Raw genomic sequence first — 19,031 nt, forward strand, 5'->3', positions numbered from 1 at the left:
CCAACAACTACTTGATTGTGACCAAAACTTGGCATTGGTGAGACAAGAATACCAAGTGTGCTGAAACGAAAAATTTCAAGTGGAGAACTCAATTTTCCAAATAGCACCTAGTTCCTTAATATTTCATTCCAAATTTTTTGGGTGCTATTCGCGAACCTAAGGTTTTGCACACGCTGCAGCCTTTCTATTAATACGGAACAGATTACCTCATTTGTAGGCACAAAGTTCATTGATATTGCGTAGTGCATTGAATACAAGTTCTTTAATCATTTTTTCAGACTTGAGAAGCATGAAGAAGTACGCTTAATAAATCTGTTCAATCATTGTTAAATTGATCAATTATTGTGCTATGAAAGAGTCTCTTTATTTACATTGACCACAATTTGTAATTTTAACCTCAAGAGTTGGATTGTGAACATTGTTGGTTCCTCTCTTTGTTGGAACTCCTTGTTCAATATGTGTGATGACATCCATTCCGTCAATGACTTCACCAAAAACAACATGTTTTCCATCCATATCCTTATGAGCATTGGTCATGATGAGAAAGAGAGAACTATTGGTATTGGGACCAACATTGTACATTGACAAGAGACCAGGCTTTGTGTGACTGACCTTAAAGTTTTCATCAGCAAATTTTCCTCCATAAATTGATTTACCTCCTTTACCATTATGAGAACTGGTATCAGTTACATCACCTCCATTGATGAATAATCCTTTAACAACTGGTAGACACTACGTTAGCATCATTCGATCAAACAAGAAACCTACTTCTATGAATGACTGTATCCTTATATCCAAACCCATGTTCACCAGTGCAGAGTGCTCTGAAATTTTCTGCTGTTTTTGGAACAATATCACTGTACAATTCAAATGTTACCTTACCAACACTATTACCTCCAACTGAAAATTCGAAAAACACTTTTGGTCTTTTAACAGCTGGTGTTTTTGCTGCTGGAGCTGTGGAAGTTTTAGCTGTGGTTGTTGCTGTTTTGCTAGCAGAACTTGCTGGTTTGGTTGTGGTTGTTGGGGGAGCCATGTGATTGATTTTATTTATTAAGTAAATTAAGTTCAAGTGAGGGGGAGAGCAAACTTTGATACTAGTATGTGAGAGCCTTTTTTGATAAAAATTACCTCAAACACTTTGAAAGCATAGTTGCCCCGGCTCGGTGTAATTACAGGTATTAAAAGTTATTGCCTCGGATTTTCAAGTTTTTCACTTGTTCCTCAATAGGTGGGGAAAGTTAAACTTGAAAGTTAAAAGTGAAATTGAAGTAAAAGTCACAATTGAATGCCACATCACTTGACAATATTAATTTCGGAACTGAGAGGTGAATAATTTTCAAACATCTAAAAATTACCACAACATCAAAAATGAACCGCGTCCAACATCAAACCAAGAAGAAGAAAGTCTTTGTGGACAATAAAAACTCTGCCTTCTCTCAAAGAAACACTGACGATGCTGCATCCACTGAATCAAGTAATACTAGTGGTGCACCACCACCATCCGAACATCAACAACAAAAGCAACAAAAAAAGATGGCTTTTAAAAAGGTGAACAATAATAACAACAACAACACTGCTACATCAACAAGTGCTAGTGGCAGTGTAAGTAATAGTGCCATTAGCAAATTTACTTGTTGTATTTGTTGTGAAGAATCAAGTGTTAGAACAATTTTCCAAACTTGTAACCATAGTGATGTCTGTCACAAATGTTCCTTGAGATTGCGTGTTTTAAACAATGACAATCGTTGTTGCATTTGTAAGAACGCTTCAGAATGTGTCATTTTCTCACAGAGGCAAAACATCAAGTCATTCTCGGAATATACAAAAGATGACTTGGTCTATGATGAAACATGGAAGGTTTATACAGATGATTATTTATTAATGAATGATATAACTTCTCTGAGAAGAATAGAATGTAGGCTGTGTAAGGAAAGCGGTGTTACACTTGCTTTTGAAAATTCCAACCTTTTAAACAACCACATGAACGAGGTTCACAAACTCAACTATTGTGCATATTGTTTAGCGAGTAGAAAAGTATTTTTGTGTGAACAGAAGCTTTATAATTGGAGCAATTTAATGAAGCATATTAGATTTGGTGAAGAGGATCCAAACTATGGTAAAATTGAAGGACATCCTCTCTGTAAATTCTGTAATGTTAGATTCTATTCCGATGACGAAATCTTTGATCATATGTATAAGAGACACGAAAGATGTTTTATTTGTCAAAAACATGGTGTTCAATTCGAATTCTATCATGATTATAAGCATTTGGAACGTCACTTTGATCAAAAGCACTTTTTATGTCCTCACAGTGAATGTAAAGAGGACGGGTTCAAAGTTTTTGAGAATGAATTGGAATTGATGGCCCACAAAAATAGATATCACTCTTCGACCACTAGTACCTCTAAGAAATCCAAGACTCAAAAATTGGATCTTTCAACACTTTCCACAACAACTCACCTTCCAACAGATGATGAAAGAAGGCAAGTAAGAACAGGTGAAATCAATTCATCTATCATTAGATTTGTCGACACTGCTGGTGATGGTTATCACAATGACAATATTCATAAGAAACAACCAGGTGAATCATCTAACAATAAGAAGCAAAAACAAAAGAAGGAAAAGGAATCTAGCTCTGACTTTAAGGAGAAGAATAATCAACTTGTAAAAAAGATGAAAGAATTATTATCCGAGAATCAATTCCAGGATCTTAAGGTTCTGAGCAGTCAATTTTTGCGAGGTGACACACTTGCTAGCGAATACTACTCAAAGGTAATCTCAATGCTGGGTGAAGAAAAGACGAAGGATATTTTTGATTTGATGGTTGAAGCAATTCCACCACAAGACGAAAATAAGAAGAAAGCTCTTCTCTTAGCTAAGAATACCTATCATTCTGCTGAATTTAATCCAAATTTGGGTAAGGAGGATGCTAACACTACCTCTTCTCCTCAATCTTCATCTGATGCTACACCTCAAAATTGGCCAACCTTGAATAATGGCAATGGTAATGGCAATAATAACAAGTCCAAATCATCAGATCCAAATTGGAATCCTCAAAATCCTCAACCAACTCCAAATCAACAATCAAAAAAGAAGAATAAGGGACCAATTGCTCACAATATTACAAGAAATCCTGATCTGTTATGGGGTGTTCAAACATCTACTGCTCCATCAGGATTGAATAAGGAAATGGAATTCCCAACATTACCAACAGCACCATCATCTTCTAAGAGTTCAAAGAAAGCAAATTCTAATTGGACCAAACCTCTCAAAGAAGAAAAGAAAAATAGTAACAGTCCATACTCTGAATTCGGAAACATCAAGGTTTATAAATTCAGTGAGAGTAAGAAGAAAAATAAGAATAAATAATCAATTTGTTTTTTAAAATCCAATCAATTTTTGCTTATTTCATCACCACTTAAAGCTGCCTTGTTCGGACATTTTACATCAATTTTTCACCAAAATCAGATTTAAAAAAAATGTTCGAAAGAGTTGATGAGAATATTAATGCTTTTTCTTGGCGTCAACAGGCTGAGTATTTTAAAGTGTTTGTTCCTCTTCCGAATCCAAACCTTAAATCCAAGGATTTAATTGTAGATATTTCATCAAAACATATTAGAGCAAGCATAAGGGGAGGTGCTGTTTTTGTTGATGTACGTTAATTTAAAATGTTTTGAAAAAACTAAACCGAAACTATCGGAAATGTTATTTGTTATTATAGATTGATTTGGCAATAGAGATTGTACCAACTGATAATGATTGGACATTAAAAAGAGGACACATTGTTTTTAAATTAACAAAACAATCTCCTATCGATCTTAAATTCTCCTTCTATTCACCAATACAATTTTCTAATGAAGAATGCACAGAATTTAAAGATCAACCTGCTCCACTTCAAAATGAAACAAAGAGTGATTATTTCAATTTGGTCCGTAGTGATATTATTGATTGTCATGCAAAATATGTAACAATGTGTGAGGAGTTTGAAAAGTCAACATATCCACAGGACATGGATGAACAAACCAGAGAACAAAAAGCAGAGGAATTATTTAAAATTGCAACAAAGGAAGAGGAAGATACAGATAACCTTTTGGAAGTTTTTAATATGTATAGGGAAGCAGCAGATTTAGGACATGGGCCTTCTAGAGAAAAATTTGCAAGACTTTGTCTTATTGATGAAAATAATGAATTCGGAATTGATTCATCTCCTGAATTAGCATTTAATTATATGAAAAAGGCAGCTATTGAAAATGGTTCTCATACAGCCTTATTCCAACTCGGAAATTACTTTATGAAGGGAATAGGAACAGAAAAGAATTATGAAAATGCTTTAATTTGTTTTGTTGAGCATACAATTATTGACGGAAATCCAACATCAATGTTTAATATTGGAGTTCTTTATCATGAAGGAGGTTCGGGTGGAAATGGACAATCATTCAAAAAGGATTATAAAAAAGCATACGTGTGGTGGAAAATTGCATTAAACCGTGGTCATGCATTATCAGCTTACAATATTGGAATTTTATTAAAAAGTGGAGATGGAGTTGATAAGAGCTTAGTGAAAGCATTTCAATATTTTAAACTTGCCAATTTCATGAGTGAAAAAATTCAAATTCCAACTGATGTTCTAATTGCAATTCAAGAACAACAATTTAATGTATTTAAAGGAGAAGAAGAAATAGAACATGATTCCCCAACAGATAGCAATCAAATAGACGAGAATGAAGAAACTAGAAATATGGATTTCATGGATGAAAAGCCATTTAAAGAATTGGAAAAGAACCTAGTTTCAGAAGAGGAAGAAGATGAGGAATACGTCGATGAAGAACTAGATATTACCTCTAAATCAAGTCAAAGAAGTAGATCACCATTCAATCCACAAAGCCAAGATGCAACTCTTGAACAAGATAATGAGGACATGGAAGAAATTCTAAGACAATTATCAGAAAGTAATGGAAAAGTTTCTCCAAAAACAACATCAAGGAATAATAATGAAACAACTACTTCAACCAATCCTGAACCAAGCATTGGGTGGAAGGTAGCAGAATATGCTCTGACAATAGGTGCTGTTATTGGAATGGGCTTTTTACTAAAGAAATCCACAGAATTTCACTAAACTAAAAACTGAGGGACTTTGAAAGGACAACAACAAGGCACACATTTTTGAAAGAAGAGTATCTTCTGATTATCAGGCTATATTCTACACAATAAATTTTACCATTAATATTATCCAGTCATTGGACATAAGTCCTGGAAATTCATCAACATGCTTTCGTGTTATTTGTTTTTCGATCATTTACAAAAAAAATAGCAACACCAGAATGTCTTCTTCCCTTCTCTCATCAAATAAAAACACCATTTCCTTGTACGATTGTAATGATGATGGAGAGGATGTACTCTACAATATGATCAGACAAAACAAACCAAAAGAATTTTACAAATTATTATTCTATCATGCAGTACAAACAAATTTTAAATATTCAGCTGCCATCAGTTATTTAAAACAATTAATTAAATTATTAAATAATAATACTATATTTACTAAACCTACTACGCCTAGTAAAAGTGCACCATCGGAAAATGATGTTTTTGACCAAACAATGAATTTGGAGAAGATAATCTATTTGAATAGGAATATTACTTTTGACTTTAAAGTTAAAAATTTGAATTTTCTAAATAGTATTGTGTATTTCCTATTTTTAAATTATTATAGTAAAACAGCATTGATCTTGTTTTTGGAAGCAATTATGGAAAGTATTGAAAAACATAAACATACTAGTGTTGATTATTTAATTATTGGTCAAGGATTAAGAACAAATTATCAAAATAAGAAGGCAAAATATTATTTCAAGTTGTCACACCAATTAGACAAACTAAACTTTATATTGTACTTGTATTTATCAAATGTGAATAGATCTAAGGGTTATAGTATTTATCAGAATAGATATATTGAACTTGGATTATTCAAAATATCACAAGAGATTAGACTGATTGAACAATATAAAAATAGTGGAGACTATTTACAAAATTATATAATTAATCAATACGAAAAACAATTGAATGAGATATACAATATTCTATACTTAAACAAGTGTGTAAATCTTAAAACTGAGCCCTTGTCAAAGGTTATGGAAATATCTCACAAGTTAGTTTTTCAATCCAATGACTCATATCTTGCATGGTTTTATATTGCATTCTTTTATGGATTTGAAATATGGGATTTGATTAAACCAACTGATGGACATGATGATATCAAGGATGTACCACTTACTGATGGAAATGTTACTCTGAAGGGTATTTCTGATATTCAAAATATATCAGAAATTTATGAAATTTCATTGTATTATTTTAGAAAGTCCTTCAAACATTTATATTATCCACATGCAGACATTTATTTACCACTTATCTTTGAAAATATTGGTATGATTTATGAGAATGATGATAATTTCGAAAAAGCAGCCAAATATTACAACAGTGCATGTGTTATTGGAGAACAAACACAACATTATTGGGCTTTTTCTTCTCGTCTTTCATTCAACATTTATAGAATTAATAACTTTGCACATGCCTATTATGATGCAGTAGTTATATTGGAAAATTGTATATTAAACAGACCAATAGAAGACATGTCATTTGCATCTCATCACTTACTTAAATTATTGGAGTGTTTCTTAACTATTGCAAATGTTGAGGATGTCAAGAAGGTTATAAAATCAACCAGAGAACCACTCAATATTTTGGATATGGTTAATAATATACAAATAGAAGAGCATGAATTGGACGATGAAAATATCTTGATTAAGAAATATCCAAATTTAATGGTTTATTCACCTCCAAACATTACTGGTACTGCCAATATTTCTAGTGAGGAAGATATTTATAAGATATTGAGTAATATCAAGGCAAATGAATATTTTTTGAGAATTCCATTGTATAGCACCAGAAGTAGATTAACTGAACAAGAAAAAGTTAAAATAATTCAAGATTGTAAATATATTGAATCAGAGGAATTGGAATGGTTTATTTCAGAAGATGCCGACTTTAGAGATGTCAATGATAATATCAGGAAGGAATATAGTGAATGGCTTTACCATTCACAGAAAACGAACAGATCTAATTAAAAATTACACAATTTACTTTTTTTTCTTGAAAACATAGTGAACAAACAACATTTGATCTTGAATTTCCTTCTCAAGAACTTCAAATAAAGAGCTAGGCAAATTGATTTCATTCATATCTGATCTAACATTAAGAGTATTGTTAATTTCATCGAGTGTAGAGCAAATATAATTCTTTGCAGAGCTGTCAATCACACTACTTGTAGATTCTTGCATATCACCAAGAATTTCGAATGCAATTTCAATCTTGGTTTTCTCCAATTTTTGAGTTTCGTCAATGACAGTTGAACCCTTCTTTGGAAGCTTTGCAATGAGTTCACAACATTCCCTGTAAAAGATACATTTCTCCAATACACTATACTGTTCACCCATATTATTCTTTTCACAATGTTCTCTGAAAAGTTGTCTCTTTGTTGGATCTTTCATTGTTTCTGCTAATAATTGTGAGTTGAGTGATTGAAGTGTATTCTTTGCTAATCCATCCTTTCTAACCATCATTATAAACACAACTATAGTCACTGGAATAATGATAATCAATGAAATTGAAATAATTATCAAATTTGCAATACTTGATCTCACAACATAATCATCGAGAAATTGACCAACTGAAGTAACCGATTGATGAAACTTTTCATACTGAGCATTCCAATCATTGAGTGCAGCTTGATACTCTGCCGAATAAAACAAACTCTGAGCTAGTTCAAATTGATTGTTTTTCGTATAATTCATCAACATTTCATAATAGGGAAACATTGGAACATTCGAAGTCGAATCAGTTCCATTCAATATAGTCCACTTGAACCCAGTTGGCAAATTAGTTAAGATATTCTTGAAAGAGTTCTTGAAATTCTTGAGATTTGACGTAAATCTCGAATTGGTGGAATTATCTCTTCCAAGCACTGACCACTTCATCGTATCCCATAAAACTGTATTGAAATACTTGGCATCACCACGAGCTATGAGAATTTCAATAGAAGTATTATTGGAAGTCAAATAGGTATTGATTGTGAGGCCAATCAAGGCAAAGAATGCAATAATATTGAAAAATAAACTTCCCAATGTAATAATTCTGAAATAGTTACATGATCTTTTCAATTTTTTAGTGTTTTGGGAAACTATCATGGGAAGCTGGTTGTTATTGGTGGAGGAAGATTGGATTTTAGACATGTCAGCTGTTGTGGTGTCCAAAGTTTTGGGAGATGTTGGATCAAAGTTTGCTTCATCTTTTAATTCAATTGCTTCATAGTCCATTTCGTCTACTGCCACACAACTGGCATTGTCATCATTGTCTTGTTGAGTTGTGTCATCTTGATTGTGTTGTGGAGATTCTTCCATTTCCTGAGACATATTTTTTTAAAGTTATTCGAAAGGGCTTTTATTAATATTAATGAATGACTTGTGGATGTAAACACCCAGAAATGTGCATGATTATTTCTGTCATCACTTGCCATTAAGAGAAAGCACCTTACTTTGATGTTTTTTATTACGCTCGATAGTTTCGTATGAAATCTTAATTTGTATCTGCACTGTCTTTAGTTTGCCCATTTTTCTGACACTTTGATAACATCAAGGGCTTTAGATTCTTCACATCTCCCACAATTGACCATTTCATTGCATCTCAAAAAAAAAACAAATCAAAAAGAATGGCTCAAACTATTGGCGGGAAATCTGCAGCTGCTTTCACACAAACCTCCAGAACATCAAAATTTAGTAAAGGAACAATTTCTTCATTGAGTTTTAAAATTCGATTGTGTTGTGGGGTTTTAGAACTTGACTGCATGCGATTACTGTCTCTAATTAGTTTATTTATTAACATTTCAGCATTTATTATTGTTGCTGGTGTAACCATTGACATGTTTTCGATAACTAATCAATCCTATTCGAAAGTATTAATTGCGAGGGGAGATGCTTTAAATTCAAATGAACTAATGATTGATATTGTAAGAGTTGGAGCATTATCCAGAAATAATTCAGAGATTGACAAGTGGTATTCGTATAGAGATCAGACAATTGAGGCATTGAATCGATTTTTCAAATATGTTGATCCATCTGTCAATACTACAAATTTCAATTCTGGAAGTAGAAATGGACGAGACATGTATACGATTCCATTGATGGAGGAAATTATTTCACACCTGAAAAATCAACAATACGAAAGTGCACTAACTTTGTATCAGGGATTTACTTATCAGAATTTAACTGCCACCTGGTTTAAACAACAATCGGCTGTGTTTAATTTGGTAAAAACAGAAGGAAGAGGACAAGATGATTTAGTTTTGAATTCGTCTACTTCAAATTTGGTGGTGGTTAGTGTTTGTCTTGCAATTGTTATTCCAATTGTTGTTCTAATGACTTGTTTGAATATTCGAAGGGAATCAACCATATCCGAAACTCTTCATAATTCTAGAGCTATTCAATTATTGGATACAATGAATGATCCAATGTATTCTAAATTCTTCAAACAAGCATGTGTTTCAGAGAAAATGTTGGATTCGTACATGTTACTTTCTCAAATTCTGGAATTTAATCAAATTCAAGACGAAACTGAGCAGAGAAATAAGGCTCAGTATATTTATCAAACCTATCTTGCAACTACAAGAAGGGTTCCATTCAAGTTTGTAAGCAAAACACTAATTGCCAACATTTACAAGGATTTACAGGAATCATCATTGCCAGAAAAGGCAATTCGAGTCAGTGTGTTTAGAGAACTTGAGGCGTGCATTTGTGAGGAATTAATTCCGGTTCATAGGATGTTTATGAAGACAATTAAGGATACTGGTAAATAATCTTGTAAAAACTCCATTCACTCGTTTTGGTTTTATTACTTTCTTTTATGGTATTATACTTTTTTGGTAACTAGTTATCACTTGAAATTGAAAACCATATCAGTCAACCGCCTGTCTGTTTTCATTCGTGACATTTTTTGAGTTGAAAACTTTTTATGGATTGGCAATGGGAGAATAAACGTCTTGTCAACTGAAATGGTTTCTGAAATACTTTCACTATCCGTATTAAATCCAACAATTAATCCTCGATTCAACAAACAAAAGTGAAGATTTCTTGATAAAGCTAAAAATTTCAAGAATTTTGCTCCTTTCAAGTTTTCAAACTTGTTCTCCAAGCTTTGAATTGAGATTTCTTGAATGCGTCGATCTTCATCTTGTGAGCAAGTGATTAGTTCAGATTCAGTCAATATAAGAACATGATATCTCATTTCACTAAAGCCAATTGCTATTACTATTTCACATTGATCAATTAGAATGCATAAGAACAAACCTCCTTACCTTCTTCTTTTGGATTCTTATATTCTATTGGCTTTGTGAAAAATGAAATATTTGTTAAAACCATTCCTTCATGTTGGTTTTCTTTAACAGTAAATGTAGTTAATCCAGCTGATGATATGGCATGGAGTTTTGCATCCAAGGACCAACAATCCAAACATTTGACATCTGGCATGGTTTTAAAAATTGACATACCCTTCCCGGTCCATGCTATGCAGAAAAGAAGGGACATTCTTGGACAGGTCACAAATTTCACTTTGCCCACACGTTCTCGATACTCTTGAGGAAGGAGGTCTATAAGTGACAAGTCTCCTCTATGTGTTATTGTAAATTGATCTCCAAGTCTTATTACTACAACTCTTCCACTCTCCATAATCACTAACAATGTGTGCTGGTAAGTATTCAGAAGAACTTTACAAATATTTCCACAATTCGAAACATGACTTGATAAATCTGCAAATATCTTCAAATCACTATTTGCAACGACTTTCAATTCATTTCTACTCCAAGAAATCACGAAATCTGAATTATATTCCAAAAAACCAAACACTTTATCGGAATGTATCTGTTCAATATAAAGATTATATTTTAAATTTTCTAATTGACCAGAAATATTGTGGCAAGCAATACACGATACTGAACCATCTTCATGTCCAATAAATAAATAACAATTTTTATCATCTGTTATTTTAGTGGCAAAGAATTGAGTGATTGGAGAGTGTGGTGGTGATTCGAACATTTTTTAACAAATCATCTTCCAGTACAACCAATCATGAACAAGCTTATTGGTTATTATTGGCTACATTTCCTCCATTTTGAACTGCCAACATATTGATGTAGTTAATGTAATTGATTTTTCCTGTATTTTCTGGGTCAACATTAGCAAGCAATTCGGTTGCTTCCTGTAGAGTGATTGGGTTGTCTCCATAAGTTGTCAGAGCATGTTCCAAAGTTTTGGTTCTTACTACACCATAAGGGCAATCCTCGGTTTCAAAAGTTTTAAATGCATTAATATATTGATCAACTGTGTATTGTGATTGAACACTTCTCGACATGACAGCAACAAATTCCTCAAAATCAATAGCTCCTGAATTATCAGCATCACTATCAACATAATAAATAAAATAATAATAAGGAAACCTACGCTTCCTTCATCATTTCCTGAATTTCTTCCTCCGAAGGCTTCAATCCCAATGTTCTCATTAATGTACCTAATTCTTCCTGTTCGATTGATCCACCTCCATCTCTATCGACAAGTTGAAAAATTTCTCTATATCTTCTTACATCTTCGTCCGAAACTTGATGACCAAGCACCGTTGATTCAGCTTTTGAAGTTGGTGCAATGTAGCTTTGTTTTTTCTTCATTTTTTTTCTAATTTTATTTCTGTAATTTGAATGGCGCCAAAACTCCCATATTCTTAATATTTTCTTTAGCAATACTTGTATTTACAAAATTTTCGTTAGTGATTATTTATTAAATACTCGGTTAATTTACTTGAAGAGCTTTTCGAAGGTTTCGAAACCACCAGCAAGATTCTTAACATTTTCCAAACCATTTTCGTTCAAAATTCTTTGGGCCATATATCCTCTCATACCAATTTTACAATATGTTACAATAGTCTTATCCTTTGGAAGTTCAGAAATCTTTTCTCTCAATTGTTCAATTGGGATATGGATAGCACCTTCAAAGTGACCAGATTGGAATTCTCTTGGAGTTCTAACGTCAACCAAAGCATATTGATCTCTGTTAGCCAAAACTTCTGGAATGTGAACCATTCTTTGTTCACCTCGCAAGAGACCACTAGCAATGAAGCCAATCATGTTGACTGGATCCTTAGCAGAACCATATTGTGGTGAGTAGGCAAGTTCTGATTCTTCCAAATCAAAGACAGTCATACCACCTTGAATAGCCATGGCGATAGCATTAATTCTATTGGCAATACCATTGTGTTCACCAACAATTTGAGCACCCAAAATCTTACCATAATTTTCCTTAGAAGTGTCGAAAATCAATTTGAGAATCATTCTCTTAGCACCTGGATAATAACCAGCATGGTCATTGACAGGAGTGTAAACCTTTTCATAAGTTGTGTATCCAACTCTTTGGAGACTCTTTTCACTGGCACCAGTACCAGCAATAGTATAGTTGAAACCACCCATAATACTTGTACCTTGGGCACCTCTGAATGAATCTGGAGTCTTACCAAACATATGGTTGACTGCAATTCTTCCTTGTCTGTTAGCAATACCTGCCAATGGAATTTGAGTCCTATTCTTCAAAACGAAATCTTCAATTTCAGTGTTGTCACCACAAGCATAAATATCAGGATCAGAAGTTTGACAGTTTTCATTAATTACAATACCACCTCTTGGACCAACCTTCAAACCAGATTCGACAGCCAATTTGTTTTCTGGCTTAACACCAACAGATAAAAGGACGAAATCAGCATTAACAACCTTTCCACTTTCAAGATGAACATTAACAGTTCCATTTTCACCTTCTCCGAATTTAACACACTTTTCTTTCAATAATAAATTAACACCACTAGCCTTATAATCTTCCATCAATGGTTGAACCATTTCCTTATCCATTGGTGGCATAATTTGATCCAATAATTCAATAATGCTGACATTGACACCAGCATGAGTGATAGCTTCAGCAACTTCACATCCAATGAAACCACCTCCGATGATAACACCCTTCTTTCCTGGAACAATGTGTTGCTTAATCTTGTCCATATCTTCCAATGAACGTAAAATGTGAATAAGTGGATTATTAATACCTTCCCATGGTGGAATAATTGGTTCAGCACCAGTTGAAAGAACTAGCTTATCATAATTTTCGGAATATTCAGATTCCTTAGCCTTGCAAATAACTTGCTTGTTGGCTCTATCGATTTTGATGACTTCAGTTTCAACTCTGACATCAATGTTGTATCTTTTTTTTAAAGTATCAACTCCGGTAACAATCAAACTGTCTCTGGAAGCAATTTGACCACCAAGAAAATATGGCATACCACAGTTAGCAAATGAAGGATTCTTTCCCTTTTCGAACAAGACAATAGAAACCTTTTCGCAAATTCTTCTAAGTCTAGTGGCAGCAGAAGCACCTCCAGCGACACCACCAACAACTACAACTTTGTGAATCAATGATGACATTTTGAGCTATTTTGTTTGTATAATTTTTGGGTAGAGTTGTATGATGCTTGTTGGCTATTTATTCAAACCATGACGAGGCCACTTGGAGAACTAAAAAGGTGAAATTAGTGTCGGCGAAAAATATTGGGGCCGAAATGTTGAACGTAATGATGGGAGAGAAGGCACAATTGCCTGGTTTCTCCATTACTCAAAAGACACCTCAAGACAAGGATGGAAATTACATGTATCTTGAGTTGTCTGGATAATAAAATGACAAACATTTTTTTAATTGAAAAAACCACAATAAATTAAGCATCACATGGAGGGAAAGAGCAAGACACTCTTACCTTGCATGAATAGTTAGATTTTTGTTACGTTAATCACTCCTGGGTACTACTCTCGAATATCATCTTTAATGATACAAGACACGGACTTGGGATAATAATTTGGAATGCTCCTACGGCTGTATGTGACCGAAATCGGATACAGTGATTCATATGCGTCCCAAATCTTTCTGGTTTTTCTTTTGGTTCTGTTGTAAAAGATTTAACTGTTTGAGTTTTGGATTCTAAAGTTTTAATTTTATCCATTTAAATCATATTTACAACATGGACAAGTGTGGTTTTCCTCTAACCACTTGTCAATACAGTCTCTGTGAAAAATGTGTAAGCAAGGTAATCTCCTTAACTGCTCTCCATTCTGATATTCTTCCATGCAAAATGTACAATTATTATCATCAAAATTATGTTGATTATTGTTAAATATTGTTATTGGAAGATTAGTCAATAAATCCTTATTGACACCAATTTTGATATTAGCCTCATCCAATCTTAATAACTCCTCATAAGACTCCTCTCCTGTAAAGTTTTGAACACTTGAGCTAAGGGGATTAGCAGTACGAATATTTGATGCGAAGGAAGGAGCACTATAGTTTCCTCCAAGATTATTAGAAATTAATTCATCAAAGTTTGTAACTCTAGATTGATAGCTAGCAAATTCTTCTTGTTGCAATCTTCTGGCTAAGATTTCATCCTCAGAAAGGTTATGTTGTGTAGACGCTGATGCTCGAGAATTATTGGATGAGGAAGATGCTTCTGATGAGCTACTACTAGTCGTAGTAGTAGATCTTGGAAGAAGTAGTCTCGATTGTGCAGTCTTGGACTTTGAAGCTATTGAGGGTCTCAGTGAGGGATTTCTAACAGGCTTAATTTCAGAAACTCTCTGAGTGGTCGATGTTGTTGACCCAACCTCTATTGCTCTTTTTACTGCTGATGTTGATGATGTTGGGGTAGCAGATTTTGTTGATGATGACGAGGTGTTAGTTTTTGTTAATATAGAGGAAGAGTGTGGAATTCTTGTTGGAGTTAGAGTAGATGGTGGTTTGTATAATGATGGTTGAACTGTGGCAATAGTTGGTGGTGAATCTTTGTTTTTTCCTATTATTGCAAGATCATCATTTCCAGAGTTTAAATGTACTGCTGATCCACTTGGAGATTTGTCCTTTGCTCGTAATTGTCTTTTCAGAGCATCATTACTAGCCTCTAATTGTTTAATCAATTCTTTAGCTCGCCCTAATTCATCTTCCAAATATTTGATCTTTTTATCCTTTTCTTGTGTTTCCCTGCAGAATTTTATAATAAATTATTACTAATAATTACTAGTACATACACCTCAAAACCACTGATTTTAATGGCTGCCTCCTCTAAAGCTAACTCCAAGGCATAAGAGTTGGTGTTCGGATTTCCAAAGTCGTGGAAGGTATTTTGCATTTTTATTTTTGTTGGTTTGCAATTTTCGTTGTTGAGCGGTAAATTTTGGCGGCAAACAATAGTTTCCTCAATCAACACCACTTTCTTTGGTAATGAGGATGATCTTTTGGTGTTGTTAATCTTTTTCATACATTCTTTTTAATTCTTTGAGGTAGGTAGTACTATTTACAATACAAGTTCCTCCAAGAATGACAGATTTGAAATTGTCATCAAGTTGATTAAGTGAGCTAATAACACCTAACTGAAGTGATTTTTGTTCCTCTTCCTTTCTTCTTGATTTGTTATTGAATAACTCTACAGTAGACGCTTCCTCATAAGTGATACCTCCAACAATAAATACAATTACTTCTTGTGGAACTTCTCTTGATGTCAATCCCATAAATGGATAATCTGTGAGGGATAACTTTCCTTTAAATAATTGATCCAATGTATCATAAAGACGAGGTTTGTGTTGAGTGAAAACATTTAAAACTTCCTGATCTTTGAATTCATTGGCCACCTTTTTAAATAACTCTTTGAAAGAAATAGAGGTTGGCTCCTCATCGAACAAACCTTTGGTACGTTTTGCCTTACCTCCGTGTTCAATAGCATTGTCAATCAAACCAATGTCCTCAACACCATTTCTACGAAGAATAGTCTTTAAGGTTCTTATATTATCAATATTATCTTCATATCTCAAAGCATAAAGAATTACCAAACGAAGAGCATCCTTTTCAGATGTTGTTTCTCTACTCAATATGTCTTTCAAAGCTTCAAAATTTTTGTTATGATTTTTTCCACAAACAATCTCCTGCTCAACCTCACTAACATCTAAGAGTTTACGCTTAGCCACAATAGATCTCAATTCTGTAACCATAGTGACATGCTTCTCTGTTTCTTGTTGTTGCTTCTTAAATGATGGGAAATTTTGCATAAAATTGGCCAAATCCTCAATTGTCTGGATGCTTTCCTTCATGTTGTGATTTTCTTGGAAGACTTCTACAACCTGCTTTACATTTTTACACAAATCTCCCCAGTTTTCATACATATTGTTCGAGTAAAATTCGTCATATTGAGCTGAAAATACTTCCTCTCTCTTGGTTGATGGATATTTGATAACATTGTTTTTAAGGCCAATCAACTCATGAATCATAGCTTGATACGTCCATTGCATTAAAAGAGGTGTCACTGGATCATCTCTACGATCAATTATTAGTACAATTGGTTGAGGAGGGGCTTTAGTATGGTATCTTGTTTCGTAATCCATTTTGAAATCAAAAATGCCATTATCATGACTATTTGTTGAGATTTTTTCACCAAGCTCGGTAGCAATCTTTTTACAAATATCTGATGATTGTTGAAATCTAATAATTGGTCTCTTTTTTAGTGAAATTAATGAACTTGACAAGCCATCAATAATTCTACGAAAGGCAATGTCATCCCATGAATTATTCAGTATTGATGCTGTACTTGAAATATTGAGGGAAAATATTGATTTATCCACAGCTAAATAATCTGTAAAATATTCAAATACATTCTTAACTAGTTCATGTTTGTCACTTGAGGCAAGTTTTTCTAACAAGTGTTGACTAATTACATTTGAAAAATCTTTTTTGCATAATGTTTAAAATTTTCAACTTGAATAAAACTTACAAATATTATATGATTGATACTTTGGATTAACAAGTTCTGCCTTAAGTAATTCCACATTACCATTCGTTGGCCTGACAAATACTATTGCTCTCATATTCTTGAGTGATTGTCTTGCTTCATTTTGCAGCACATCAACGAGAAAGACATTCTTTTGCATGATGGAGCTGAATGGTGTGACCACAGAAATTATATCTTTCTATCATCGGAACACATAGTTGATCAGAATTCTATTATTCTATTCTACTAGTACACTTACTGTAAATTCATCAAGAATTAATACTTTCACTCCACTCACACTGTCAACCATATCTAAAATATATTCGTTAATTGACTTGGCAACATTCATTCTCCTTTGATCCTCTGCTGTTTGTACAGCATTATTTGATGATGGATTATTGTTGTTGAGCATTTTTATTTGATGTTGTTTTCAAATTGTTTTCTATTTGTATCACTTTCCATGTTTATGAAACAACGGATCGATAGAAGCCCTTTCAACGTTTATTGATGACAAATCAAACTCTTCCTGTTACAATAAATCTAGGAGTGAAAAGAATGATTGAATCCTATTTTAATCTTCTACAATTAAAAATTGATTAACTTTGAGGGTTGAGAAACAGCAGCAATCAAAATCTTAAAAAAAAATGAGCGTAAAAACCAAGGCTTCTCTGCCTTCACAAGAATCATCGAATTCTTCCTCTCAAAAATTTCTCATCATCTCTGGTTTATTGTTGGGATTTTCGATTGTTTTTCGCTTTGTTAATAGACAATTGGATTCCGAAACGAATCAATCCTTCTTCGGAGATATTATTAATGTTTTCTCCTCCTTTTTATTTACAGTTTTATTGATTATGTTTTCTCTCTGTATATTAATGTGCTCTATATTATTCTTGTTACTTTTCCGTAAAGGAAAACCAACACATATTCAATCATCAAATGCTGGTATTGATATTTCTAGTAAAGTAATTGTTAGTGAGAAGGCAATTAATGATATCAATGACGAAAGTGTATTTTTCGTTAGAGAACAAGAAAGTGATGACGGAGATTGCAAATGGTTGAACATTATTCTCAATAGAGTTTTACAACAATATTTCTATAAGAATGCTTCTAAAATCAAAAAACAAATTTTACAAAAAGTTTCAGAGGAAATGAAATTACCAGATTTTGTTGGAGATTTACAAATTAAAGATTTGAATTTTGGATCAAAATCACCATATTTTAAGACCATTTCTGCAAAGGAAGATAGAAATGGATTGCAAGTTGATATTGCTGTAGTTTATGATGATCCAAAAACAAAGATTCACCTCGGAACTGAAATTTGGATTAATTATCCAGTTAAGAGATTTGCCTCATTCCCAATTCAATTTGCCATTGAAAATATTTTCCTTGATGCTAAGGTATGTTAAATTTAGGAATATGATTCAGATCTTACCTTGTGCTAAATAGATGAGAGTAATTTTATCACCAGATTTCAAATTGCTCAAGTTCTGTTTCCTCAAACAACCAAACTTTGATTTGATCTTTTCTAATGAATTTGGACATCATTCTTCACTTCAAAACTTGCCAATCTTGACTGACATTATTAATAGACAAATTTACCTCTTATTGAGTGAAACATTGGTAGCTCCTAACTTTATTGAAATACCAATCCCAGAACCAAGTGAAAAAAAGACTAAGAAGAGTGAACAAGAAGATGAAGCTGATGTTCAAGCTGATAATGGAGAATACTCTAGTGATGATTTAGAAAGTAATAATGACGATGAATTATCTTCAAGAGGAAGTGATGATGAAGATACAATTGAAGAGGATCAATCAAGACAAAGAATAACAAATAGAAAGACTAAACGTTCTACTACTAGGCCAACATCCAACAAGAAGTAAATATCCATTATTTAAAAAACAATAAATCAATAATATAATTTTAAATAATAATTGTTATTAATATATGTCGAATTTTACAATCTGTTAAATACTCCGCTATCCAAGAAAAGCTTTCATCTATTGATCCTTTGTTGATTCAATAACATCTACAATTTGTTTCACTTTCTTGCTCAAACGGGCAAGATTTGTTGTTGATGTAGTGATTTGAGAAC

At 33.2% G+C, this 19,031-nt stretch overlaps 10 protein-coding genes across 10 annotated transcripts; 5 read left to right on the forward strand and 5 right to left on the reverse strand.

Annotated features, from left to right (window-relative positions):
- Window positions 1-450: 450 nt before the first annotated feature.
- Window positions 451-925, reverse strand: NAEGRDRAFT_4772 (uncharacterized protein; the record flags this gene model as incomplete). Its single annotated transcript, XM_002676618.1, has 2 exons — window positions 451-722; window positions 769-925. Coding segments are annotated over 2 exons (429 nt in total), but the record flags the coding sequence as incomplete, so codon positions are not given.
- A 446-nt stretch (window positions 926-1,371) lies between these two features.
- NAEGRDRAFT_68280 (uncharacterized protein) lies at window positions 1,372-3,372 on the forward strand (the record flags this gene model as incomplete). Its single annotated transcript, XM_002676531.1, has 1 exon — window positions 1,372-3,372. The coding sequence occupies one exon, from the start codon at window positions 1,372-1,374 to the stop codon at window positions 3,370-3,372; it is 2,001 nt and encodes a 666-aa protein (XP_002676577.1).
- Window positions 3,373-3,973: 601 nt separating this feature from the next.
- Window positions 3,974-5,119, forward strand: NAEGRDRAFT_49543 (uncharacterized protein; the record flags this gene model as incomplete). Its single annotated transcript, XM_002676532.1, has 1 exon — window positions 3,974-5,119. One exon carries the CDS (start codon window positions 3,974-3,976, stop codon window positions 5,117-5,119), a length of 1,146 nt encoding a protein of 381 aa, XP_002676578.1.
- A 289-nt stretch (window positions 5,120-5,408) lies between these two features.
- On the forward strand, window positions 5,409-6,658 carry NAEGRDRAFT_68282 (uncharacterized protein; the record flags this gene model as incomplete). Its single annotated transcript, XM_002676533.1, has 2 exons — window positions 5,409-6,584; window positions 6,617-6,658. The coding sequence occupies 2 exons, from the start codon at window positions 5,409-5,411 to the stop codon at window positions 6,656-6,658; spliced, it is 1,218 nt and encodes a 405-aa protein (XP_002676579.1).
- Window positions 6,659-7,120: 462 nt separating this feature from the next.
- Window positions 7,121-8,468, reverse strand: NAEGRDRAFT_79971 (uncharacterized protein; the record flags this gene model as incomplete). Its single annotated transcript, XM_002676619.1, has 1 exon — window positions 7,121-8,468. The coding sequence occupies one exon, from the start codon at window positions 8,466-8,468 to the stop codon at window positions 7,137-7,139; it is 1,332 nt and encodes a 443-aa protein (XP_002676665.1). The 3' UTR covers window positions 7,121-7,136.
- Window positions 8,469-8,764: 296 nt separating this feature from the next.
- Window positions 8,765-9,907, forward strand: NAEGRDRAFT_49545 (uncharacterized protein; the record flags this gene model as incomplete). The annotated part of the gene is made up of 1 exon (XM_002676534.1): window positions 8,765-9,907. One exon carries the CDS (start codon window positions 8,765-8,767, stop codon window positions 9,905-9,907), a length of 1,143 nt encoding a protein of 380 aa, XP_002676580.1.
- A 1,277-nt stretch (window positions 9,908-11,184) lies between these two features.
- NAEGRDRAFT_68285 (uncharacterized protein) lies at window positions 11,185-11,767 on the reverse strand (the record flags this gene model as incomplete). Its single annotated transcript, XM_002676620.1, has 2 exons — window positions 11,185-11,506; window positions 11,547-11,767. 2 exons carry the CDS (start codon window positions 11,765-11,767, stop codon window positions 11,185-11,187), a joined length of 543 nt encoding a protein of 180 aa, XP_002676666.1.
- A 126-nt stretch (window positions 11,768-11,893) lies between these two features.
- Window positions 11,894-13,561, reverse strand: NAEGRDRAFT_68286 (uncharacterized protein; the record flags this gene model as incomplete). Its single annotated transcript, XM_002676621.1, has 1 exon — window positions 11,894-13,561. One exon carries the CDS (start codon window positions 13,559-13,561, stop codon window positions 11,894-11,896), a length of 1,668 nt encoding a protein of 555 aa, XP_002676667.1.
- Window positions 13,562-15,424: 1,863 nt separating this feature from the next.
- NAEGRDRAFT_34061 (uncharacterized protein) lies at window positions 15,425-17,287 on the reverse strand (the record flags this gene model as incomplete). Its single annotated transcript, XM_002676622.1, has 4 exons — window positions 15,425-15,536; window positions 15,603-16,896; window positions 16,942-17,133; window positions 17,194-17,287. 4 exons carry the CDS (start codon window positions 17,285-17,287, stop codon window positions 15,425-15,427), a joined length of 1,692 nt encoding a protein of 563 aa, XP_002676668.1.
- Window positions 17,288-17,582: 295 nt separating this feature from the next.
- Window positions 17,583-18,819, forward strand: NAEGRDRAFT_68288 (uncharacterized protein; the record flags this gene model as incomplete). The annotated part of the gene is made up of 2 exons (XM_002676535.1): window positions 17,583-18,335; window positions 18,385-18,819. 2 exons carry the CDS (start codon window positions 17,583-17,585, stop codon window positions 18,817-18,819), a joined length of 1,188 nt encoding a protein of 395 aa, XP_002676581.1.
- Between the last annotated feature and the right edge of the window lie 212 nt (window positions 18,820-19,031).

Source organism: Naegleria gruberi (genome assembly GCF_000004985.1).
Source record: "Naegleria gruberi genomic scaffold NAEGRscaffold_27, whole genome shotgun sequence".
Lineage (NCBI taxonomy): Eukaryota > Heterolobosea > Eutetramitea > Acrasida > Naegleriidae > Naegleria > Naegleria gruberi.